General features: G+C 41.2%; 2 protein-coding genes across 18 annotated transcripts in view; both read right to left on the reverse strand.

The window, feature by feature from the left end:
- Positions 1-6,385, reverse strand: part of UMPS (uridine monophosphate synthetase) — a 67,143-nt gene extending 60,758 nt beyond the window's left edge. For 2 of the 3 annotated variants that reach the window (XR_009262129.1, XM_058731099.1), the window contains exon 1: positions 6,145-6,385. Coding sequence is in view for 2 of the 3 variants with exons in the window: in XM_058731099.1 (XP_058587082.1) it covers positions 6,145-6,300 (156 nt within the window). In the remaining variant the exon portion in view is untranslated. The remainder of the gene's footprint in view (positions 1-6,144) is intronic. The other variant, XM_058731098.1, reaches the window with a different exon arrangement.
- Positions 6,386-7,847: 1,462 nt separating this feature from the next.
- Positions 7,848-26,264, reverse strand: part of KALRN (kalirin RhoGEF kinase) — a 672,273-nt gene continuing 653,856 nt past the window's right edge. For all 15 annotated transcript variants that reach the window (XM_058731109.1, XM_058731107.1, XM_058731105.1 and 12 more), the window contains 4 exons: positions 26,081-26,159; positions 18,481-18,681; positions 15,334-15,472; positions 7,848-14,773 (listed from right to left, as the gene is read on the reverse strand). In XM_058731109.1, the coding sequence (XP_058587092.1) occupies positions 14,228-14,773; positions 15,334-15,472; positions 18,481-18,681; positions 26,081-26,159 (965 nt within the window). In that variant the 3' untranslated portion in view covers positions 7,848-14,227. The remainder of the gene's footprint in view (positions 14,774-15,333; positions 15,473-18,480; positions 18,682-26,080; positions 26,160-26,264) is intronic.

Genomic DNA, 26,264 nt, shown 5'->3' on the forward strand with positions numbered 1-26,264 from the left:
TAATTCTTGCTAAAAGGTCCATACTCCTTGAAGGGAACTGTAGATTCAGTGAAATCGCTACCAAAATCCCAACAGCATTTTTCACAGAACTAGAATAAATAATCCTAAAATATGTATGGAACCACAAAAGACTCCCGCATAGCCAGAGAAATCTTGAGAAAGGAGAACAAAGCTAGAGACATCACAATCCCAGACTTGAAACTATCGTACAAAGCTAAAGTAACCAAAACAGTAAGGTACTGGCCCAAAAGTGGATACACAGGTCAGTGGAACTGAGGGCCTGGAAATAAACCCACTCATATATGATCAATTAATCCACAACAAAGGAGGAAAGCATATACAGTGGAGGACAGTCTCTTCAATATATGCTGTTGGGAAAACTGGACAGCTACAGGCAAAAGAACTAAACTAGACTGCTTTCTCACACCATACATAAACTCAAAATGAATTAAAGACCTAAATGTAAGACCTGAAACCATAAAGCTCCTAAAACAAAACAGCAGCAATAAGCTCTTGGACAAGAGTTTTAGCAATGTCTTTTTTTTTTTTTTTTTAAGATTTTAAGCAATTTGTACACCCAACATGGGGCTCAAGCTCAAGATCAAGAGTCACATGCTCTATAGAATGAGCAAGCCAGGACCCCCCTTTTTTTCTTTTTAAAGACTTAATTTTTATGCAATATTTTTTTGATCTGTCTCTTCAGGCAAAGGCAACAAAAACAAAAATAAACGATTGGGAATACATCAAAATAAAAAGCTTTTTGCACAGCAAATAAAACCATCAACAAAGCAAAAAGGAAACCTACTGATCAGAGAGGATAACTGCAAATGATATATCCAATAAACGGTTAATATCCAAACTATATAAAGAACTCCTACAACACAACACCAACAAAACAAACAATCCAATTAGAAAATGGGCAGGGGACCCAAATACACATTTTTTCAAGGAAGACATACAGATGGCCGATAGGCAAGTGAAAAGATCCTCAACATCATTAATCAAGGAAATACAAATCAAAACCACAATAAGATTACCTCATATCTGTCAGAATGCCTCTATCAAAGAGACAAGAAACAACAGTTGGAGACAATAGGGAGAAAAAGGGAACCCTCGTGCAATGTCGTGCAATGCAATGTTGGTAGGAATGTAAACTGCGGCAACCACTCGGAAAACAGTATGGAAGTTCATCAAAAAATTATAAACAGAAATGCTATACAATCCAGTAATTCCACTTCTGGGTACTTACCTGAAGAAAATGAAAACACTAATTTGAAAAGAAAATGCACCCCAACATTATTTACAATAGATAAGATATAGAAGCAACCTAAGTGTCCACTGATAGATGGATAAAGATGTTGTATATATGCACAACAGCATATTACTCAGCCCTAAAAAAAGAATGAAATCTTGCCACCTGTGATAACATGGATGGACCTAGAGCGTGTTATGCAAAGTGAAGCTAGACAGAGAAAGACAAAAACCCATATGATTTCACTTATATATGGAATCTAAAAAGCAAAACAAAACAGACTCATAAATACAGAATGTGAACTGTTTGTTGCAGAGAAGGGGATAGGGCTATGGGAAATACAGGTGAAGGGAATTAAGTGATACAAACTTCCAGTTAGAACATAAATAAGTCATGGGGGTGTAAAGTACAGCATAGAGAATATAATAAATGATATTTCATTAATTTTGTAAGGCAACAGTTGGTAACTACACTTACCATGGTAAGCTATTCATAATGTATTTAAATGTGGAATCAGTATGTTGTTTACCTGAGACTAATCTTTCAACTTCAATTAGGAAGAAAATTATGTGTGGTGAAAGACACTAATTAGGCTTACTGTGATCATTTAACAATACATGCAAATATCCAATCATTATGTTGAACACCTGAAACTAATATAATGTATGTCAATTACACTTCAAAATCAATTAAGCTCTTTAACACTGGCCTTACTAATGTATTTTAATGTTTATTTACTTTGGGAGAGGGTGAGCAGGAAAGGGGCAGACAGAGGAAGGCAGAGGGAGACGGAGGGAGAGGGAGAAGCAGGGAGGGAGAGGGAGAGGCAGGGGGAGGGAGGGAGAGGGAGAGGCAGGGGGAGGGAGGGAGAGGGAGAGGCAGGGGGAGGGAGAGGGAGAGGAGAGAGGGAGAGAGGGAGAGGGAGAGAGGGAGAGAGGGAGAGGGAGAGAGAGAGAGAGAGAGGGAGAGAGAGAGAGAGAGAGAGAGGGAGAGAGAGAGAGAGAGAGGGAGAGAGAGAGAGAGGGAGAGAGAGAGAGAGGGAGAGAGAGAGGGGGAGAGAGAGAGAGAGAGAGAGAGAGAGAGAGAGAGAGAGAGAATCCCAAGCAGGCTCCGCACTGTAAGTGCAGAGCCCAAGATAATGACCTGAGCAGATATCAAGAGTCAGATACTTAACCAACGGAGCCACCCAGGTGCCCCTAGTAATCGGACCAGTCCCCTCAGGCCAAGGCCAAGAAAAGCTAAAATAAGCAAATGGGACTACATCAAGCTAAAAAGCTTTTGTGCAGTGAAGGAAATTATCAACAAAATGAAAAGGCAATCTACTTAGTGTGAGAAGATATTTGCAAATCATATATCCAATATGGGGTTAATGTCCAAAATATATAAAGAACTTACACAATATAAAAACATTTTTTAAAGAGGCACAAACTTGAAAAGACATTTTTCCAAAAACATACAGATGGCCAACAGGCACATGAAAACAGGGAAAGGCAAATGAAAACTACAATGAAGTATCACTTCATACATGTCAGGTTGGCTGTTATCAAAAACACAAGAAATAACAAGTGTCCTTAAGGATATGGAGAAAAGGGAACCCTCATACACTGTTGGTGGGAATGCAAAATGGTACAGGCAGTATGGAAAACTGTATGGGGATTCTTAAAAAATTAAACATAGACGTATCATATGATCCAGCCATTCTGCTTTTAGGTAATTATGTGAAGAAAACAAAAACTTCAATTCGAAGAGATACATGCACCCCTATGTTCACCGCAGCATTACTTACAATAGCCAAGATGTGGAAGCAGCCTTAGTGTCTATCAGTAGAGAAATGGATAAAGATGTGGTGTATGTGTATACACACACATATACAATACACACATATACACAATGGAATATCGTTCAACCATAAAAAAAGAACGAAATCTTGCCATTTACAACAACATGGATGGACCTAGAGGATATTTACTGTGCTAAGTTAAACAAGACAGAGAAAGAGCAATACCATATGATTTCATCTACATGTGGAATCTAAAAAACAAAATGAATACACAAAACAAACAGAATCACTGACACAGATAACAAACTAAGTAACTATCAGTTATTAGTTGGGAGGGTTTGGGGGGAGCTGGTGAAATACATGAAGGGGATTAAATGACAAAAACTTCCAGTTATAAATAAGTCATGGAGATGTAATGAACAGCATAGAGTTTATAGTCAGTAATACTGAAGAAAAAAAAAAACAAAAAACAGGAAGCTTACATACCAAAATGTTAAAAAAAGAAAAAGTTTCATAAGTACAGTGCCTACTGTGTGAAGTACTATAATATCCTTTGCCACATAAATCATCACATTTTAATGCGAGAATGCACACTCTCATCCACCTTATTTTTTAAAAAAAAGGAAAGCAAACAATCACTCAAATTGCTTAGTGAACTAGATCAGGTCTTCAAAATTTTTTGCACCTATACTGCTAAAGATTTGAAAATTCCGTGAATATTTTTAAGTTGCAAAAGATATAATTTCTGGAGTACTAAAAAATTATATTTTCCTAGAACTGTTATGTCACTCTTTTAAAAGTGAACACAATAGGATGCAAATGCTGTAGTGATTTGATACTGAACATCTCCTTTTTAAAAAATATGAAAATGCTGCAGTAAGAAAGGTGGAAAATTTTACATTTTTGGAACTCCTTTTCATTCCACTGTGCACAGAATTTTATTCTAATGTAATTAAGTTTATACTTGGAAAACTCTTAGTGATCACTCTATCATATTTCTCCACGACAAAAATGTATAGAAATTCAAATTTAAAACTGTAAATTAAAACAATTCCTATGACCATAAATCTCTTAAGTGTTGAAAACTGTTATGTATTATTACAATTACTACAAACATGAAATTAATTAAAACATAAAAATTTGCAAATTTTGATAGAAGCAGAAGAATGGATTATTTTGGAAATACTTCTCTCTTAGTGAGAGGAATGGTACCCCCTCATCTGTTTATGTATTTACTTACGCTAAGTATTACAACCAGGAAGTCAGAGTTCAGTGTAAATTCAATCGGGTTTTTTGGGGGTATAAATATTGAAACATACTGTTCGCATAAATAAGTAGATACGAAAGGAGTTCCATTACAGCCAGGTTTCTCAACGTTTTCAATTCCTGAGTTAACTACCAAAAATCACACATGCACACTAAGATCTAGTATCAAAAAGCAATTTTTAGTCATCAACTAATTGACTTGATAAAACCTAAGCCAAATTTTTCATTAGAAGATTCCCTAGTCATTTACCTTCTCAGGACTGAGACAGATGTACCATAGTATGATTCTGGACGGTGAGAATAGACCAACCCGCTTCAACTAGTGCTTCAATCCTTTGTATAATAAATAACCTCACATAAAGAGGTTAGAGTGGGAGAGAGCCAAAGCATAAGAGACTGTTAAAAACTGAGAACAAACTGAGGGTTGATGGGGGGTGGGAGGGAGGGGAGGGTGGGTGATGGGTATTGAGGAGGGCACCTTTTGGGATGAGCACTGGGTGTTGTATGGAAACCAATTTGACAGTAAATTTCATATATTAAAAAAAAAAATAAATTAAAAATAAATAAGTAAATAAATAACCTCACAAAATAGGGTTCCCAAAGGATGAGAATAAACCCTTAGGCGGTGGAGGAAATATATGTGTCTTCTTGACTGAACTGCCGTGAGGACGGAAATGTTCTACATCTGCACTGTCCAACATGTGACTATTTCAACTTTAAAATTCGTAATGTTCAGTATTCAGATGAGGCTAGTAGCAACTCTAACGGACAGGACAAACCCTTCTACTCAGTGTGGTCAGCAGCTTTGGCCGACAGCTTGTTAGAAAGACATAACCTCAGGCCCTGCCTTAGATCTACTGAATCAGATTACACAGTTTAACAAAATTCCCAGGTGATTCAAATATACTCAGAGATTGAGAAGCACTGTGCTAGAAACCTCTAATTTGTACAGTTTTTCCTTATATTGACCAAAAAAGTGCTTCCACGAAACGCCATCCTTTGGCCTTCATTCTCCCTCCTGGCCACAAAGTGCAAAATCAAATCCTCCTTTCTAAGCAACAGTCCTTCCAAATATTTAAGCCCTTCCAAAAATTCTTCCCCCACCCATCTTTTCCTCTATCCCCACATCTAGTTTTCTCAGGGCTACATATGGACAGTGCCCCAAATTGGGCTTCCTGACTCTCTTGCAAAGCACGTGTCAAAGCAGGCGTGTCAAGGAGCAGGCTGCATTCTACATCCTGATAAAATAAAGGAAACAATTTTTCCTGTTTGTGGGCCCTGCTTCTGGGCTCCCAGGGAAGCAAATCCTCACCGCATGGGCTCTATTTCTGCCCAAAGCACACCTTGTACATCTGCTTCATGAGGGGGGAAAAAAGCTTACAAACCTCCCTGGTTCCTAGGTTCCTATAAGATTAAAGTCATACAACCTTCTACATACTAAAAACCTAAGATAAAATCTGTAACTTTCTGAAATGCCTTTGGCCATGGTAATTCCTAACTCTTTATGTAAAAAAGAAAAAATGTATAACCCTGCACCAAATGTTCCTTCCCTGGAGCTCTCTCTTTGTGAAGACTGTATACAGAGCGGCTAACTTGGGTCCGAATAAAACTCTTTTCCTTTAAAATTTAAGAAAGGTTTGCTCATTTTGCATCAACATTCCGCAAAAGCCTAACAGTGCCTGGTCTCTGGGCTTCTCAAATCGACTCCCCAAACCGACAGTAAGTAGTGTCGGCTGCCTGTTCGGCTTTCTTGCTCTCATCCACAGTCCAACACCTTCACCCTCTCCACCTCCAGGTCCCCATTCCGACCACCCAGCCCCGTTCTTCCCCTTTCCCCGGCTGGCACCTGACTGAGAAGACGTGGTCGAGACACGATGCCGCGCAGATCGATGTAAACGGGGGAAGAGAGCCCGCTCTTCAGTACGAAGTTCCCAAATTTAAAAGCCTGCACGTCGTACAAACCCGTTACCAACGACTCCAAATCCGCATCTTGGGCTGCCATGGCCACGCGCTCCCGATCCTGTTCTAAACTCCAAAGCGCGCCAGGCCTGCAGCGCCCCGATACCGTCACCCGAGAAAGCCCCGCCTCTTCCTCCCTGACTTCCGGCGGTCACGGCGCATCTCTGCCCGTCTAAAAGTAGCGCGGGCTGTCTTGTGGTGGAAGCGAGGTTGATGCAGTGGCTTCTGCTTCTAATGGCTGCCTCTGGATCGGGTCGCTGGAGTTCAAAGTTCCGAATACTTAGATTGACTCCCGAGTCAAAGTTCCGAATACTTAGATTGACTCCCGAGTCATAAAGCCAAGGCTCTCTAGAGAGTTTGTGTAAATCCTGCCCACTTTGTAGTGCAATGGCCCCTTAATTAATCTACTTCCTGGCTGAGCCTGTCGTTAATCGCCAATGTTAGCCATGATTCCCGCCTCCCTCCCTCCGCGTACCTATCCCTGCCTCGACCCTGGTTTCTCCAAATAGACTGAAAGCTCTCGAAGACAGGGATATGTCTTAATTCTTGTTAACTTCATGGCATCTGGCACATGACAATGTCATAGCAATTCGTACATGGGACCATAAAGCTCTTAGGTAATTGTTTATTACCTCTTCTGTCGGAACTGTGTCCTGGAGGAGGACTTGTGTTAATTCCTGTTAGAATAGCTCAGCTGCTTGGCGCGTTGTAAGTGTACAGCAGATGTGGAAGGGAGGGAGAAGAGAGGAGGATAAATTGCTCCATATCAAGGTTATCCAGGAGGATAATCTTGCCAATCTGAAAATGCAAGCGTATTTGGTCCTTACAACTAAATCTCTGAATGTGGGGGAATTCCCATTATGTGTAGAAGGCAGTACTTTAAGGGAAATAACCCTTAAAACCATAGGGCTCATGATGGTTACACATTAAAGTGATTCTGATTTCATTTCTATATTTCGATATTTCTAATGTCTGTATGTTCTCTGAAGAGATTGTGCTGACCATCCAGTATGAAGAACCCATGCTTTTGAGAGTTGTTTCTCATTTCAAATAAATACAGTAAAATTTTGATGAAAAGCCAAATGTTTATAACAGTTTTGTTCTTGTTGGCAAAGTAAGCTAATCAAAACACTTGATCTGTAATACTCTAGCTAGCCTCACTTAACCTTGGGTGGCTCACCCAGACCTGTTCATGTCTGTATCAGCTAATCCAGATTCTGAGAGCAGACCATGATTCAGCAGCACAAATTTCTGAGATCCAGCTCAGAAGGCCTGACAATTTTCTAAGAAAGTTGGCATTTGGAACACAAGGCTGAAGTTAACAACACACACCTGAGATTTACTTGACTTTTTTTTCTTTTTTCCTTTTTTTTTGGGGGGGGGGGGGAGGTAGGGAAATGCCTTAGGATACTTCTCCAGGCTGCAAAATTGTTGCTTTCTTTCCAAAATGCTGGGCAAAAAGTGTTGTAATAATAATGTGATATTTTCATCTTGTCAAAGGCTTTCATATATTTGGGAAAGAGAAAAAAAATTACTCTTTCCTTTGAACAATGGTTTTAATTAGAAAGAAAAGAAAAAGACCACCAGAAATAATATCTTTAGTATAGTGTATTTATAGGAATGCATAACTTGTGAGATGTACATTTTGAAGTTTCATCCATGACTTATAACATTTACTGTAGTAATAACAAGACAGAAGGTCATCACTTTACAACATTACACATGAGTGATTTTGACTTACAAATAAAATATTTACAACCTACCTTTACAAAACGACATTGTGTGCATACAAAATGAACTGCAGAAAATTTTAAAAATAATAAGACAACCAAAAACCCAGAAGATACACTTAAGGCAGACCAGCAAGACACTGAAATAATTAAGGCTGTGGAAGTCTTCTGCACCTTGAAAATATAGAGCTATTTATCAATACTGTGGAGTGGTTTTAAATCAATTGTTACAAGCCTGATGGAAGTATGTACTTATATGTATATGTGTAATGGTCCCTATGGGGAAACCTATCCACTTATGGATAAGGCCCTTGGTCTCAAGGGCCAGAGAAGCCACCCCAAACTCTCAAAAGACTTGGTGGGGATGGGTCACTCAAAACCAAGACATACCTATGCAGTTTGCAAACCAACTATTAATAATTCAAATATAAAGATACTCCTGACCCCAGGTAAACAGATAACCTAAATGATGGCCCCATTATGTTTCAGGCTTTGTTCACTTGGCTCTGTGGACTTTAAAGGACAGCAAGTAATTCCCAAATGAGTAGACCCTAACTCCACCCATCAGCCCTAATGGTTTTGAATGGCTCTAAGTGGTTTTCCAGTAGAAAAACTGACCGACCTGGGCTGTCTTCAACTGGATAGATTTCTGCATATGAGCAATAACATATACATACATATTATACACTATATACATGTACAGATGTACATATATCCTTATATTCCAACAGTTTGCACTTTGCTCACTACTGTTTTCTGACTAGGATCTCATTCTGACGGGTATGTTTAGTGTTTTTCACAGTCTTCACATTGGTCCTAACTACTGGTTTTACTCACCTTCCCCATAGAGCAGGCTGGAGTTTGGCAGAAACAGAAGTAAAAGCACCAGGGTCAAAAAAATCAGACACAGAGATGACAGATATGGCTTAAGTTAGTAAGAGGAGATATATGTTTTGTTAACTTCATAACCACAGTCTCTGAGAGCATGGTAACAGTCCCCATAATACTCCACGATGTGGATTCATCTCTTGATAGAAGTCAGGCATTGATGGAACTCTTAATGCTAGCTATCCCTGGGCTAGCAAATTAGCTTGTTAAATTTTATTTGCACTGTTTTCCCACTACCCACTTTTTTCTCAGCTATCCTCACCCTCTGAAATAACAGGCATCTGAATAAACAATTAATCTCAATCATTTGAATAAAACTAAATCTGACCACATTTTAGAATCTCCCAACAAACAGGCTGACAAAACACAATAGCCTATGAGTATTTCAGGCTTTCACGAGTATTAATTTCAAGCTTCCCAAAAATGACCCTTAAAGATGAAAATTTGTCTTAAGAGTAATTGATTTCTCCTCTCCTCTAACTTCTACACATATGAAAAATGCAGAAATGCCTTTCATAGAAGATACAGCCTATGATATTTCTGTGTTCTATTTCTATATAGATTTCTCACATGAATAATATTTCCTATCAAAATGTCTAGGGCTATGCACAAATTTCAGCTCTTTCCAATCCTTTAGAATTAATGAAACAACTGAGAGCCTTATAGTTTTTAGAAAATAAATATTAACACGGTAGCTTCCCTTTTCTTAGTGGAGTATGTTTGAACTTTATCTTTTCTAAACCTGCCCCAGGTTTAATTGTTAATTTCCAAATGACCCCTAGACTTTAAATAGTTAAGAACAATCATAATGCGAATAAATCCACTGGAAGCCCACAGACAGTGTTAGCCTAACCCAGACTCCACAGACATGCTACACAGGAGAAAAAGGAATAAAGCCCACGTTCCTCAAAACCAAACAGGGGAGTGGTGAGTTTGCACTTTTGCCCTACTGCAGAGACCCCTTATGTTTGCAATATTTCCTCCTCTATCAAATTTGTGGGACCAAGTTTTAGTTAATACACAGAAATGACCACCACCTAGTTTATAACGTATTTGCTCCCTCATGTTCTCACAAATCTAAATTTCCATGCTCTTTCACATAGGCAAGCAAACAGGAAGGACTAACTCCTGGGCACTAAATCATGGAGACTATAAGAAAGCAAATATGCTACTCCAGAAACCCTTAAGTATCTTAAAAAAGAGAGAGAGAGAGAGAGAAATCCAAGGTTTCCCCTCTAAAATCCAACAGTTCTATTCATTTCTACACCTGTACATGTAATTTGCTTCTTACGGTGGATGCCAGTGAGATTCTGAAGAAATGAGTTGTGATATCAGACAATATTTTATTCTTACTTCTGTCCTCCCAGTGAGGAAAGTGGCTGTTTGGGTTCTTCTCTGTCAATGTTTCCCAAGCATATAGCTTGAGAAGAGAGAGCAGCAGCTGCTTTGGAGGGCACCCTAATCTGTGTCTGCCATCAGAAATACTGGAGAAAACAGTTTATTCACATAAGACCATCAGGTCTCCTAACCTTTTTCTGTAGACATGCTTTTTAAATGATTGAAATTACAGGCTAAGACCAAATAACATTTAGACAAAGAGCACCTGGTACTTCCAATTAAAATCAAATTACAGAATTTAATCTTATGAGTTTGCAAATGGTATCCTAAAACATGGATATTGAAAACCTGGAATGTTCAAAGTTACTATCAATAAAATTCTTAGCACTGGCAGTGTGTAGCACTTTAAAAAAATCAAAGTGTTTTTTTAGGCATCCCAACTATGCTATTTTCCCAACATTCCTATGAGATTAAAGTCCCTCCTCTCCACCCCACCCCCATCCCATTTCAACAATGGGGACATTTGGGACAGAAAAAAACAAAGACTTTCTGTAAGAAAGGACGAATCAGGAATAGTTGAGGTTGAAACTCAAGCATTCCTGGCCTCACCCTATATTCAGATGTTTTCATTTAAAAGATACTTTAACATAAAGAAAAAAAATGCTGCAGTATCAGTCAGTCTAAATACAATGAACTTCTTATCTCCCCACCTCCCCTCTGAAAGGCACTACTATTTATAAAGGCTTTGTGAACAACAAAGCGGTGAAGCCAGCTTTTCCTCTGCTTCCTCTACTCACCCACGAGTGTTTATGGCTGTGAGAGTCCTGAAGGACACCTCCACATTACAATTTTTCTCTTAAAAATTTTCCCACATTCAGCTGTAAGTGGATATAAATCTATTTAATCTGAAACAAATGTAGAAGATGCAGTAAATCATGGTATCTTTAAAAAATTATTACGGGTTGTCCCTGATCTTTTCTTCTTTCTGCATCCCACCCTTACAAAACAAACCTCAAAACTCTATGCAATGAAAAACAACAAGCAAGAAACTTAGGACTTTCACCAACATTAATTTTTCCCATTTCAACTAGAAGCTCACTTTCACTAATTCCCAGTTAAGTTTTGATTTTAAGAACTGCGGTCGAAGTGGACCATCTTCTCTTCTTCCCCTCTCTACCAGAAAGTCATATCTGCTAAAACAGGTACAAGAAAGTGGTTACTAATCCTTTGTCCCTCACCATGGTTGCCTACAGCGCAACCTCAAGTACGTTTCCCAGCCCCACCTTCTGGGCTTCCTTGTTAAAGCCTTCCTTGTTATTTCCAACGCCCTGTGGAGAAATCTTGAACCAGGACTGCTTTCTTACTTGGGATAGCAGGGGAGTGAGAAGGGGCTTTGCAGACAGGGAACCTCTCTGTTAGTTTTCTTCCGTTATCAAACTATATAAAATACACACCCTTTCTCTTGGGGCCTCTATTAAATGAATTCTACTCTAATGATTGTACTTTGGCTCCAGTTAACAGAATCATCCTACTTTTCATTTCTATGTCCTGCTTGTCCTGTCTCCTCACTTCCCCAGCATGTGTACTTGCGGGGAGGGGAAATTTCACGCAACCCCACACCTGGGCTATCCCAACTCTGATGTAAAAGCTGATATAAAACCTTTGGCTATAACGTTCTGTCAGCTGCCTTCCCACAACATGATTTCATGAATGCTCTCCTGTGCCCTCTGTGCACCACTGTCCGAGGCCCAAATCTTCTCCAGCAGAAACTCAACCCATCTCTTACATGGTCATACAAACTCAAAAGGACTCGGCAGAGAGTTCTTTAGTTGCTGTGCACAGTGGATGAAACAGACCTTGCCAAGCCACATTTTATGGGTATTTGGAATCCTCAGCACCTGCCCTCCATCCCGTGACTAGCCCTAGGGACCAGGCTTTCTTCTTTTAGGCTAGATCTCACAATGAAGACATGTTTACTAAAAGGTTTTTTAGTAAATATGTTTTAAATTTTAAAATATTATACCAGATAGTATTTGTATATACATGTAGGTTTAAACGAAGACTAGAGAGGGTTGGTCAAGGGCAGGGTCTGAGGGAGGGCACCTCGGTGACCCAGGGCCATTCGAAACTAGGAACCAAATAACAGTCGGAATCAGTTTCCACGTATTTGGTTAATCCTAAAAATACGAAATGCTATCTAGTCTTATTGCTTGTACATTCTACTAATTGATTAATCTATAATCTTGGATGGGATGAGGTGGAGGGTGGATGAGGAAGTTGGCTCTGAGACCAATGGAAAAGACAGATGAGTATTTTTAATTCTATATTTCCGCTGTGGGAATAAGTGTTTTAATATATTAAAGTTCAGGCTTCATTTCCACCATTCTTTTTCATTTAGACAGATTTGTAATTCTATTTATCCTTCTTAAACTCTCTGCTTGCACTTTTGTGCAGCTCGATTTTAATTTTCTCAATCCTATCACAGGAGAGAAGCAATGCCATTAAACCTGATTGGAGGATAAACACTTGAGTTATATTTTTAAAATATTATTTGCATAATAGCAACTTTTAAAACACATCCTAGAAAACAAAGGGTGGGTCATGTACCAACACAAAAAACCCAAAATTGTTCCTCAAAAACAAAGAAAGAAAACAACCATGAAATGCCCAGGTTGAAGTTTTTTTTTTTTTTTTTTTTTTTTCCCCACTAGCAGGGGAAAGGGCAGTTCAGAATCACTGTGTGTGGATAATACATGCCAGAAAGCAGCATTGGCCTCAAAGTGCAATGAGTCCTTTTGGTCCAGGGAAATATCAGCGGCTGAGTGGTGACAGGTATTGCAATCACAGTTGAACTCAATGCTCTGTTAGAGTGATATATCAGATTTTATTCCATGGCTTCAAAAAGGACTTGGGACCAGGCCTTTAAAAGGCCTATATGGCTGCCTCCTTTTGGTAAGCACCCCTTAGCTTCCAGAAGGGGTTAGAAATAAAGCAAGCCAGCTTTCTGAGGACTGCCTTCTACAGCTGTAGAAGAAGTCAGAAAGTGTTGTTACGTTGTTCTTAGGAACCGTAGGAAAGGTTTCTACTTGCCCTTCTGTATGAACCTGTTATATTCATTACCTAGTTCAGACCGAGTGTAGACATAAAAATAACCCCAAAACTCTTACTGTATTTGGACTTCTTTTCTGGCAGGCTTGCCTGCCAGATGAACTCTGAGCTGCCAGTGAATTTGGGGGTAGCATTTCATATACAGAACCTATGTTAATCAAATACTTGTGACTGAGAGAAAAATCTTCTCATTCACGGACTGCAAAAGGGTAACATTGCTTTCTCTTAATGCACGGGTTCTGGTAAAAGATTTCTATACAAGATTTATAAAATGCTCTAAAAAACTTGTCATCTAATTGTGCTTAGTCAAAACAACGTAATGCTTCGGTAAATAAATTACTGTCTTAACTGGAGCACTCAAAGTTACTTATGATTGATTTCATATATACCTCTATATTATAAAACTCTGAAACCTGAATGGGATATATTTTACTGTATGTGTATATGTATCCTATTAAGAAACTATATCTAAGTAATCTAAACCAGAATAGTTGGCATACATGATGTCTCTGTTAAATAGAACTTTTTGCTTAAAATTTCAGCAGAGTTAGAAACCTTTTATACTCACTACAGTGAGCTTTGGGTTTGCCCGGTTAACCACTCATTTTGGAACACTCTATTAAAATTGTCTAACAGCTAATATTCTTGTCCTCCTTGGCCCTCTCTTTAATGCTTTGGGTGACTCTTTGCATCTTTACCTCTTCCAAATGACCTTCTGAAATGTCCCTGGATTTAGGGTAATTTTACGGCTGCCCAGACCCTGAATAACCACTGACAAGGTTTAAGAGGTACATCGCTCGATCCAGAGAACTGCATGGAGTGAACTAACAGAATTATTTACAGACATTCAGTCTTGCTTTGGTTCACACTGCACTTCCATGTGAAACCCCAAGGGCCAGGAGATGGCTATGTCCCTTGGTTTACTCGGTTGACGATGTAGCTCTTGACATTGGGGATAGGCCGCACGTCGTTCTGATGCTTGCGGCGTTCTATGAAGCACGCCAGGCGGGAGGTGTCCAGGGGGATCTTGGAGTAGCTGCCATTGTGGGGCTGCAGCCAGGGATGCTGCAGGCAGGTGGCTGCCGTGGGCCTCCTCCGAAAGTCTTCCTGTAGGATCACATTGATGAAGTCTCTGGCGGCATTGCTCACACCACAGAAGTATTCGTGCGGGAAGCTGAAGTCCACCCTGCACACATTGATACATGTCTCCTCTTTACTCTCATCCAAGAAGGGGGACACCCCACTCAGCATGACATATGTCAGCACCCCGATGCTCCAGATATCTGTGCCCAGGGAGACGGGGATGCCTTGGATCACTTCTGGGGCAGCAAACTCGGGGTTCCCCAGCAGGTGGTGGATGTGGAAGTGGCCCGAGATCTGGACGGCATCCTCCAGGTCGATGAGCTTCACTCGAGGTACTGGAATGCGAAGGTCGATGAGCAGGTTTTCCGGCTGAGGAGACCCAGGCGTGAGGGAGAAGAGAAGGCAAGTTCAGCTCTCTGACTTGTCTTGACTACCAGTACGACTCTGGTGGTTCAAACACGGTTCTGCTATTCTTTGAAAAAGCCTATAGAGCATGAGAAATTGCCCATGCAAAGTGCACAGGGGGCTCCAAACTAGACTAAATTCGGAGTTTGGGTGGCAGTTCAGAGAAGCTGTTTGACATTGAAAATCATGTCTTCTCAACCACCCCTTACTTCTGCACTGATTCAGAAAAAAAGAATGAATTATTCATTTTGGAAAACAGAGCCTTCTTTGGGAGCACCGTCAAAAAACTGACATTTACTGGCTTCCTTCTAAAAGCTTCCCTACCTTTTCTCACCCCGGATGTCACTGTGACTCTGGTGAGTGCTCACAATTCACGAGAAACACACTCAAATTGTGTGACAACCCAGTTTGTTTACTATTCCTAAGGATTCTAATCTAAGGAAATGAAATGAATTAGAATGTACATCTCTCAAGCGTAATGATGAATAGGCCATCTCCCTGCAAGGGTAGCTATTTCTTATTACCTTGATGTCCAAATGGGCCACCCTGCAGTTGTGAAGATACTGCAGAGCTTCTATGATGTCTCGGATATAGAAAGCTACTTTCTCTTCCATCAGCTCATCGTGATGCATAAGGTAGTCTAAGAGCCGGCCATCATCCATCCTGGAAGCAGGGAGGAAGGAAAAGGCAGAGGAGATACATTTGGAAAGAAATGGAAAAGTAACACAATACAAATCCGCAAGAGCTCTAAAATCTCTCCTATCCCCCTTAGAAATGAAGATCTATTTGCCACACGTGCATATTTTAGTTAGAGCCCAAAGTTACTCTAAGGCTCAGAACTAAAATTAATTAATTAAAAAAATTATAGATGTGATGTGCCCCACGGAAGAAATCTGTGTAACCTTAAGACACATTTTATGTTGCTAAAAATCGCTCACGAGGAAAAAGGTCTGACACTCTTAAGAGATTAGATTGCAAAAGAAAGTCTTGAGAAAGAAAGAGAGAGCTGCTTTCCCTCAATATTCCAATTAACTGGAACTTGGTGGCTGCAGGCCGCCCCGAATATGTTTTGCAAATTGCTTTTATTTGTCCATGTTTCATTGGGGAAAATGGAAAGTGAACAAAGTTTGTCCTTGGCATTCTTGACCCCTTTTTGGATCCTTTGCCTTTGGAGCAAGTTTCCAATCTTAAAAACTGTTGACTAAGGACATGGTGGGGGGCGCCAGTCTGATCCAGATTTGAATCCTGATTCTGCCACCTACAGGCTAGGGGCTTGGGACCAGACATTTAAACTCCGTGTTTGAGTTTCTTCATCTTTCAAGTGGGAATGACAACAACAGCAATAACACCTACTTCATTATGAGCGTTGTGCAAGAATCAAGTGAGGCAATGTGGCATTTAAACATAATTGGTAGAAATAGTAAATGCTCAATAAATAGTAAGTATCTTCAGGTACCCTGTGACCTCTTTAGCAAGGAGTGACCAGATGTCAGACTGACATTCTAATGTGCACTGGGCTGTCAAAGGCACATCCCCAGGAAATACTCAGGCAGAGGAGCTTGAACCAGAGGCAGAAACAACCTTTGAGCACAGCTGAGCCTCACCCCCAGCCATGCTTCCATTCTCCTCTCTAGCTTATTCCTTCCCACTGGTCTCTCCTGCTCTCCTGGATGGGGGTAAAGCCTAGGGCCTTGCCAGGGGTGGGGTGGGAGTGATTAGCGTGGAGTGGAGTGGAGTGGAGTGGAGTGGAGTAGGACTGGGTTTGTTAGATGCACCCCACCCCTGGACTTCTTGCAGCACTGCTCTGAGACCTGAAAGCCTCAGCATTAAGTTCACTCTCAGAACTTTTGGGTCATGCAGACACCCAGACTCCACCCTAGACCAGGGGATCAGAACCCCAGTTGCCCAGCAGAGAAAAGCTCTACCAGAGATTTGGATAGTCACCGAGGGGGGACCTCTGGTCAGAGCGTTACCAAGCTTTAGCACAGGGTTTAGCTCAGACACTGTCTCTCCATTCATCTCCTAAACCTCAAGTCCAACAAACACCCTTCCATGGTCTCAAAACAACCCTCCCCAAAATGTGTGTTTCTTTCTCAACATTTGCCACATGAAACTGAAATCATTTACTCAGTGACTGGTCTTCCTCATCAGACTTTGAGCTCCTCAAGGGCAAGAACCACACCTTTCCATCTTTGTTCCTTCCACCCTGGCCCAAGTCCACACGGCAGTTGGCACACGGGAGTACTCATAAATATTTGCTAAACAAGCTCAATCCACTATTCATCTCATTTAATCCCTGTAACAAGTCTGAGAAGTGGAAATAAATCTTCACAGATTTCAGACTTATTTCAGACTTCAGATTATTTCAGACTTCACAGATGAAGATGTGAGGACCAGAAATCTAAAGATCTTGCCCCAAATCACAGAGAGGGGATTAGAGCCCAGGCTCTTTACTCCAAGAATGGTTTGCTTCCATTGCACTGTGGCAGCCTGGTAAACAGCACCTTCCCTTGGAATGACAGTTAGTGAATCTGAAGAGGCCAAGTTTCTGAGTCAGTCGTACTACTTTGATATGCGAGTGATAATAGCTTTTATTGGAACCTGGGCACAACACATTGTCACCTGCAAATGAAAATAGTTCACTGCCAACAGAATATACCTTTTGAGTTAGGAAGCTGTCCCAACAAAACGTTAGGTTCCAGAAGGCTGTTTGTAAGTATCATTTGTTAAGTCCAAAGTGACAATTGACCAGCGACTACACAGCTATATAAAGCATCAAACAAGAATTACAAGTATTAATAGAGTTGGTTTTGTCTTCTCTTGTTTCTTGGCAACCAATCAAAAAGTATAGCCAAAGAGGTTTGTCTTTTGGCTGTCTTTTTTTCATAAACAAATTTATAAGTTATTGCTTCTAAAGGCCTTCATACACAAACACCTAGACGAACAAGCACATAAGAGCAACACTAAAATGGCACCTGAAAAGCTGTAAGTGAAGACACTTCTCTTCTGAACACAGGCTCATGTGGAGCCATACACAGCCATACACCCATCTGATAACATTGCTGGGAGGGCTCAATACTTCTGAAAGGACTTTGTTCTCTTTAGCCTCTGTTAAATCTCTGTAAACCACAGAGCATGATCTCCATCCTTAGCTTGGGGTAGCAGTGGGGAGAATGTGCTTTATTTGATGTATTCTGGAGCTAAGTATATGGTTGCCTGGATTCCTAGAAAATCTGGAATGAGTAGACTATTTTCAAGGCAAGTGTCCACGTTATAAGAATTTCTTGGGTGGTAGACCATGCCATGACAGTAAATTGATGCACAAACCCCTCTTTCATCTCAGCTCCGCCCCCTATTGTCAAGAAGCTTTTCCTAAACTCCTGCCCAGCCCCAGAGTCCATAATAGAAAGCACATCAGAATCAGAGTGGGAGAGATATGGGTTCAAGTCCCAGTTTCTCCATCCCCTAGTTGTAAGGACCTTCCTTATCCTTGATTTTTTCTAATCTATGAATGGGAACCGCATTTTTATAAATGGATGGGAGAATGCATGTTACTTACAACACTTTGTACACTATAAGACGTTGCATAAAATGAAACTGCTGTTTCCAGTGGACAATAAATGACCCAGACCCCAGACAGCTGGGGACCACTAAGAGACACCTGTACTTACAGTTCCAAAATCAGGATGTAGGATGTGGGGGACTCATAAGTGTCATGGAGAGTGATGTACTGGGGGTGCTGCAGGTGCTGAAGTAGGGCAGCCTCGTGGGCGGCCTGCTCTTTTTTCTTCATTTTTTTGCTAACAAATTTCACAGCGACATCCTTGCGGGTAGCTTTGTGAATGCATTTCTTTACAATGGAGAAACGGCCTCTGGAAAGCGAAAGGGAAGAAAGCGTTTTGCCAAGCTTCATTGATCAATTAGGTATTATTTTATTCAAGGGTGTGTAAATTTTTATCTGAAGTGGTTAGACAGTAGCATCTTATTAGGAATCCTACCTTTTCTATATTTTAATATTTTTTAAAGTTTATTTACTTATTTTGAGAGAGAGAGAGCACAAGCAGGGGAGGGACAGAGGGAGAGGGAGTGAGAGAATCCCAAGCAGGCTTCTCACTGTCAGTGTGGAGGCCTATGCAGGGCTCGATCTCACAACACTGGGGTCATGACCTGAGCTGAAATCAAGAGTTGGACGTTCTATCGACTGAGCCACCCAGATGTCCCACAGGTTCAATTTTCCAAGCAGAGTATATTTATATAAAATACAACAATAGTAATGTTAAAGAAGGAGGAATTCTAGTCTGTGATAATTTCAAAAACATTTTTAAAGAGTCATTTTTGGGGTGGATGTCTGGCTCAGTCAGTTAAGCGTCCAACTTTGGCTCAGGTCATGGTCTCACGGTTCACGGGAGTGTGTGTGCTCTCTCTCACTCTCTCACTAATAAATGAATAAAAGCATTAAAAAAATTAAGAGTCAATTTTTAAATTTAATTTTATTTTTATTATCTTGGTGTTATGGAAACTTTCTAATGCACACACAAGTAGAAAGAATAGTATAACAGATCTGTGCACCCAGAAGCCAGCTTCATTAATTGTCAACATTTTGCCAACCTCATTTCATCTATTCCTTTCCCACCTCTTGCCTTTTTTTCTGTAGTATTTTAAGCAAAATCCAGATATCATGTTATTTAATTCAGTAATTCTTGAGTTTGCATCTCTGATTGACAAGAATACTTAAAAATGTATAACCACCAGGGCCCTGGGGCGCTCAGTAGGTTGAGCTTCTGGCTTCAGCTCAGGTCATGATCTCACAATTCCTGGGTTTGAGCCCCACATCGGGCTCACTGTGTCAGCACAGAGACTGCTTCAGATACTCTGTTCTCCTCTCTCTGTCCCTCCTCTGCTTGTGCTCTCTCAAAAATAAATAAACATAAAAAAATGTATAACCACCATGCCATTTTCACATCTAACAAAATTTGCCACATCTAAAATAGAATGGTTTCCAGACTCAGCAGTAGCCCAATAGGATGTAGTAAGAACGGGAAGAAGAGGGAACTTACCAACAACTGGTCAGAGAAAGGGAGAGTCAAAGAGGTGACAAGACAGTGCCATCCTAGGCCTGTCCCTGAGGCACCTTAACCCACGAGTAGAGAAGTCAATGGTCCAAAGAGCAATCCATTCCTCTAGAGGAAATGTATGTATCCGACACCACCATGAAGATTGTCCAACTGACTCCTTGACCTGACTCTGTGCTCACCAAGTGATTTTCTGACAATAAGTGTTTTTCCACCATAGATTTTCACAAAAGAAATAATGTGCTAATAAATAAAGCACATATTAGGTAAATATTAATTGAATGCCTATTATATAGCAGACATGATTCTTCTTGCATAGTAAGCAAATATTTGGTCAAACTGGCAGCTCTATTCTACATCATAAATTAATAAATTGCCATTCTAAAAAAAAATTGCCATTCTCGTATTTTTTAAAGTAGTCTCTATGCCTAACATGAGGCTTGAAGTCATGATCCCCAGATCAAGAGTTGCATAATATACCAACTGAGCCAGCCAAGTGCGTGCCCCTCCATTCTGGTTTTTAACAGCATTCTTTTGTTTGATTATTAGAGGTCACTCCTTCCAGAGGACTTCAGATGCATGAGAACAATTGAATATTGGGGAGAACTCTCCTGAACTAAGTGGTCATGTTGAGGTACTGCTGTACCTTAAAATTTTAAATTAATTTATTTTGAGTGGGGAGGGGCACAGAGAGAGAGGGAGAGAGAGGATCCCAAAGAGTCTGATGGGACGGGGTGGGGGTGGGGGCAATCCCATGAACCATTAGATCATGAACTGAGCTGAGATCAAGAATTGGACACTTAAAAAAAAAAGTTTATTTATTTTGAGGTGGGGAGGGGCAGACAGGGAGAGGAGAGAGAGAATCCCAAGCAGGCGCAGAGCCCAACATGGGGCTCGCACAAACCATGAGATCGTGACCTAAGCCGAAATCAAGAATTAGATACTTAACCGACTGAGCCACCCAGGTGCTGCCCCCGCTACACCTTAATTAAAAAACAAAAAACAAAAAACATGTGTGTTTATCTGAGTTATGCATCCCCATGATTTAAAAAGTCAATTAGCTTTAACAAGTTTTCTTATTAAAACTAATAGTATCCCATTCTCCTACCCCCACCCCCATTTTCCCTTACACTAGAGGCAGTTTAATATAGCAGTAAGTTATATTTAGCTGGTTATTCAGGTAGTCTATGTTTGTGTGGCTACTTCTTAGTGTTTCAGTGTTCATTGTAATCTGCTGATACCTACCATGGGGAGTGAGATATTAGTCTCTCTCCCTCCCTGTCCCCAGCACGTGACCACTTTTCCCATCCCCTGTCCTCTCAACAGAATATTAAAAAAATTTTTTTAATGTTTATTTATTTTTGAGAGAGAGAGAGAGAGACACACACAGTGTGAGTAGGGGAGGAGCAGAGAGAGAGGGAGGGAGACACAGACTCTGAAGCAGGTTCCAGGCTCCTAGCTGTCAGCACTGAGCCTGACATGGGGTTTGAACGTGCTAACCATCAGATCATGACCTGAGCCAAAGCCAGATGCTCAACCAACTGAGCCACCCAGGCGCCCCCAACAGAATGACACCTTAATCAATATTCAGTGTTTCCATTCTTGTGACTAGATCAGGGCTATTCACAGATGAAGCTCCAGTAAACTATGACTATTTTCCTTGTGATAGAATTCAATCATCATTTCTGACAAAGTGTGTCCCTTATGAGCACCACTCAAAGATTAGTCTGGGACTAAGAAGTCACCACAGTGTGACTGAGCGGTGGTTTTTTTCACGGTTCCATTCTCAGAGCCTTGCTCTGCTTCTGCGGATATGTTCTATCCATGCACAGCTTGAACGTGGCCTGGGATTTGTGTTGTTCCATGCACAGAATTAGGGGATCTCCTTCTTTAGCTAGAGATTTCCCACTCATTCTTTGGCTCCCAAGGGCCCATTTTTGTGGATGGGATTCCCTCAGAGTTTTAGCCTCTGGCTTGGAATAACATAGTGAAAGAAGGGAGGGAGGGAAAAGCATTTTCCTGCTCTCTTCAGCTCAAAGGGACCTCTTTTCCTGTCTTTTGGCCAGAAAGATGGGTTTCTTTTGGAGTTGCTCCCTGTGCATGCTGCCCAGTTCCCTGCTTTGACCCACGCTTGGGCTAAAGCCCAACAAACAAACCAGAGAACTCTCTGCTACAATCCTTGACTTTCTTCAAGTTTTAACTTGGTTCCCCATTCTCCATGTTATTGACTTACAGAATCCTGAGGTAGTTGCTATTTTGGATTTTGTCCAGGGCTTCTGGTCGTCATCAGTGGGATAGGCTACCCTGGGCTTACTCTGTCCTGGCCGGCACTGGGGGTTGGCTCATTCTAAAAGTTGGGGACTAAACAGCTGTTTGCAAGCTCTGATCAGGGGTGTGGTGTCTGTCAACTCGACCTTCACAGTAGGGTGATCTGAGTGGACTGTTTGGGAAAGCTCCGAAGACAGTATCTTTAAGACTTTCCTCTTGGGCTGGTCAGATTTCCCAGAGAAAGATCCTCCTCCTCCCTGCCTAGTGGTGAAGCCCCGGTTATCCGCTTCTGGAGCCCACTGGCTAAGAGAGCTGGGGTCCTGAGTTATCCAAGCAAGGATGGTCTCATAACTGGTCCACTTGCAGTCAGGTTCTGCTGTCCCCAGCTGTGCCGGTGTCCCTGAGAACAAAGACACTTTCTTTTACCTTGTCTAGAGAATGAGCCTCCGGCATCTTCCTGGATGGGGAAGGACAATTTGGAGATCTGGAGCCGCAGCCTCTCACACAGAGTTTCAGCCAACCCTCCAGTTTCAGCATCCTCTTTACACCGATTTGCAGAAGTACTTGTGCTGCCAGTACCCGAGCCTTTGGGGGAATTCTGCTGCAAAAGTTGCACTGCCTCTCACTTGACCCCACGACTGACTCGGATTGAGTGCTAGGTCATTTGTCACTCTGTCACTTGTTTTCTGCCTCTAACCTGTTATTATTGTTGTCTCTTCGTCCAGTGTCTTCATCCTCATGTGCCTGATTCGAAAAAGTCCTTTAGTGCAGATTCGGTGAAGTCTCCGGAGGGAGGAAAAACTGATGGCTCTGTTCAACTTGCCTTCCTTACCTGGAGACCTGGCCCTGCTACCTTGTTGGATCCTGTGCAGGTAACCAGTCAGCATTCCCAGGGATAAATCTCTGACTTCTTTATATTATACAGGTGCCCATCTAGTTTATTTCCAGCTAACCGTGCTATGCTCAAGTGCTCTTTCCTTCAGATGGACTTTAGCAGAGAAGATATTTCTTTCTGCACCATGGTTTTTATAATATCTTATTACCAGAGAACTAGTTTTTAAATGTTTATTCATTTTTGAGAGACAGAGAGAGAGAGAGAGACAGAATGTGAGTGGGGGAGGGCAGAGAGAGAGGGGGACACAGAATCCCAAGCAGGCTCCAGGTTCTGAGCTGTCAGCACAGAGCTCGATGCGGGGCTCGAACTCACGAACCATGAGATCATGACCTGAGCTGAAGTCGAATGCTTAATCAACTGAGACACCCAGGCACCCCACCAGAGAATTATTTTTAACAAGATAGGCATAGAAGCCTAGAATTCTAGGTTTAGGTGTGATGGAGAAAGTTGACTCACTTCTATGGCCCACAAATACCTTTCATGTGTTTCATGTAAGTATCTACATGTTTTATTTCCTTTCTGTTAACATACAGCATTTTTAAAGGATCTCTTGAAACCATGAGGACTATACTTGGAAGAGAGGCAAAACTTCAGATTGTTGGAGATGAGATTTTTTTTTCATAAAACACTGATTGCTTTGAACAAATCAGAAACTTGATCTCCCCTTCAGGAAATATGAAAGCATCCATCTCTTCCAGGTAAAACATGCCTTAGCCCATGGCTATCAATAGTAAATGCATCTCTTGGGAAGGAATTCACTGGTACATCCAGGTGATGCCACCAGTTTCACTTAGAACCAGGTGGGGAGGGGCACTTGGGTGGCTCAGTCTGTTAAGTGTCTGACTTCAGCTCAGGTCATGATCTCACCGTTCATGAGTTTGAGCCCTGCATCAGGTTCTCTACTGTCAGTGCAGAGCCTGCTTCAGATCCTCTGTCTCCCTTTCTCTCTGCCTCTCCCCTGCTTGTGAGCACTCATTCTCTCTCTCTCTCAACAAACAAACAAACAAAAATTAAAAAAAAAAAAGAACCAGGTGGGGATTCACTACTGGAGTCATGCCTAGCTTCACAAACTTCAATATAATGCGGCAAACTAGATTTCAATTGCTAGAGCTTATTTTTGACAAAAATTTCTACAATGAGAAACCACATATGCTAGTAAAACAAACACAGGCTTAAGAATTGGGTAGCCCAGGGCTGGAATCCTGGCTCTCTACTTCCTAGTTGTAGGACCTTGAAAAAGTTACTTACCTCCCGAAGCCTGAGTTCCTTTCCTGGAAATCTACTCAAACACTACACCTCACGTGTTATAAGGATTAGATTTAATGCCTTTTGTATAATACCTGCATAGTATTTGGAACACTGCAGAAACTCAATAAGCACCATCATTATCACCTTGGAAATTTCCATTGGCCCTTCCCTGCCCCTCTGGCCATACAAAGAAGAGAGAAAGCTGAGCTAAAGTTGTTGTTTTTTGTTTGCTTGTTTGTGTTTTTTTTAGAGAAAGAGAGGGAATTTCAAGCAGGCTCCACGCTCAGCACAGAACTTGATGTGGGGCTCAATCCCACCACACTGGCATCATGACCTGAGCCCCTTATCAAGAGTCAGACGTTCAACCGACTGAGCCACCCAGGCGCCCAGAGATAAAGTTGGTTTTTGACGAAAAGCGCTGTAATGAAAGGCAGTGAATTACATTTAAATCCTGTCTAAGAAATGGGAATAATAAGCATTTTGGCTCTCTCCACAACCTCTGTCGCAACCACCTCACTTAGGAAATTTTATGCTTCATTGAGAGACGTCAATCAGAGATGGAGAAGATGCTAATGGCCCATTGTTTGTGGGTGCTCTTTTATTTACACATTCAGGGAGTGGGAGACTTGCCAGTGCTACCTACCCTCTCACCTAGACCACGTGCAAACTGATGCACATCTAGAGACGAGCCCCCTTTTCGTTTCGGCCCATTAACTATTTTGTGGGCCAGGTGATAGAGTTTTTTCATTATTTTGTTAAAAGTTATATTTTTATCTTTTTTACTTTTGGGGGCATACTTTTCTAACCAAAAGAAAGAGACAGAAACAGAGAGAGAGAGAGAGACGGAGACAGAGAGAAAGAGACAGAGACAGAGGTGTGTGTGTGTGTGTGTGTGTGTGTGCGCGTGTGTGCATGTAGGGGGCACTGGATTGAAAACATCCATGAAACAATGCACTTGTGCTTGAAACATGGACAAGAATGGAAACCTGTACCAAAAATTAGTGATTATACCTTCTTCCCAGGAACACATGGAACTTTTAACAAAAACTGACCATGTACTGCTTATAAATGAAGTCCCAACAAAAATCAGCATCGGTGTCATATAAATCAAGTTCTTCAACCACAGTGTAATTAAGTTAGAAATCAGTGACAAGTAGATAGTTTGTAAAACTCTCATACAGTTGAAAAATTGACTTTTTAAAGGATATTTATTTATTTATTTATTTTTGAGAGAGAGAGAGAGAGAGAGAGAGAGAGAGAGAGAGCGCACATGAGCAGGAGAGGAGCAGAGAGAGAGGGAGACACAGAATCTGAAGCAGGCCCCAGGCTCTGAGCTGTCAGCACAGAGCATGACGTGGGGCTCGAACTCATGGACCTCGAGATCACGACCTAAGCTGAAGTCGGAAGCTTAACCGATGGAGCCCCTACAGTTGAAAAACTTAAAATATTTCTATTACGATTAGGTCAAAGAAAATAATCATGGTTGAACTGAATGATAACGAAACTGCCACATACCAGAACTCAGGGGAGGTAGCTAAAATTGTACCTTAAAGAAAAGGCTGAGCTTTAAATTCTTATATTAGAACAGAAGAAAGGCTGATAGTTGATGAGCGAGGCCTCCAACGTAAAAAGTTAAAAAAAGGGCAATAAAAGTACACATAAATATTCTAGCGTTTTCTTACTATAGAGAGAGTACACGGAGGAAAAGAAACAAACGGTAAAAGCAAGTCATTATTCGGATGTGATGTTGTTAAGTGCTCATGAAGGAATAGAAAATGGGGTCGTTACCTTCCAATTTCATTCAGCTCAGTATAAGCTGAATCAAAATTATCCTTCCAAGAAATGGTGGCACCATCAGCAGCAGCATCTTTGGAAGAGAGAGAATCCATTTATGACACTGAGGAAGTCATGTAAGAATAAAGAAAAGGTTGACAGAAAAGCTCCCGCCTTGCCCCAAAGCAATTCTCATGGC

The sequence above is a fragment of the Neofelis nebulosa genome, chromosome 5 (assembly GCF_028018385.1).
Source record: "Neofelis nebulosa isolate mNeoNeb1 chromosome 5, mNeoNeb1.pri, whole genome shotgun sequence".
NCBI classification, from domain to species: Eukaryota; Metazoa; Chordata; class Mammalia; order Carnivora; family Felidae; genus Neofelis; species Neofelis nebulosa.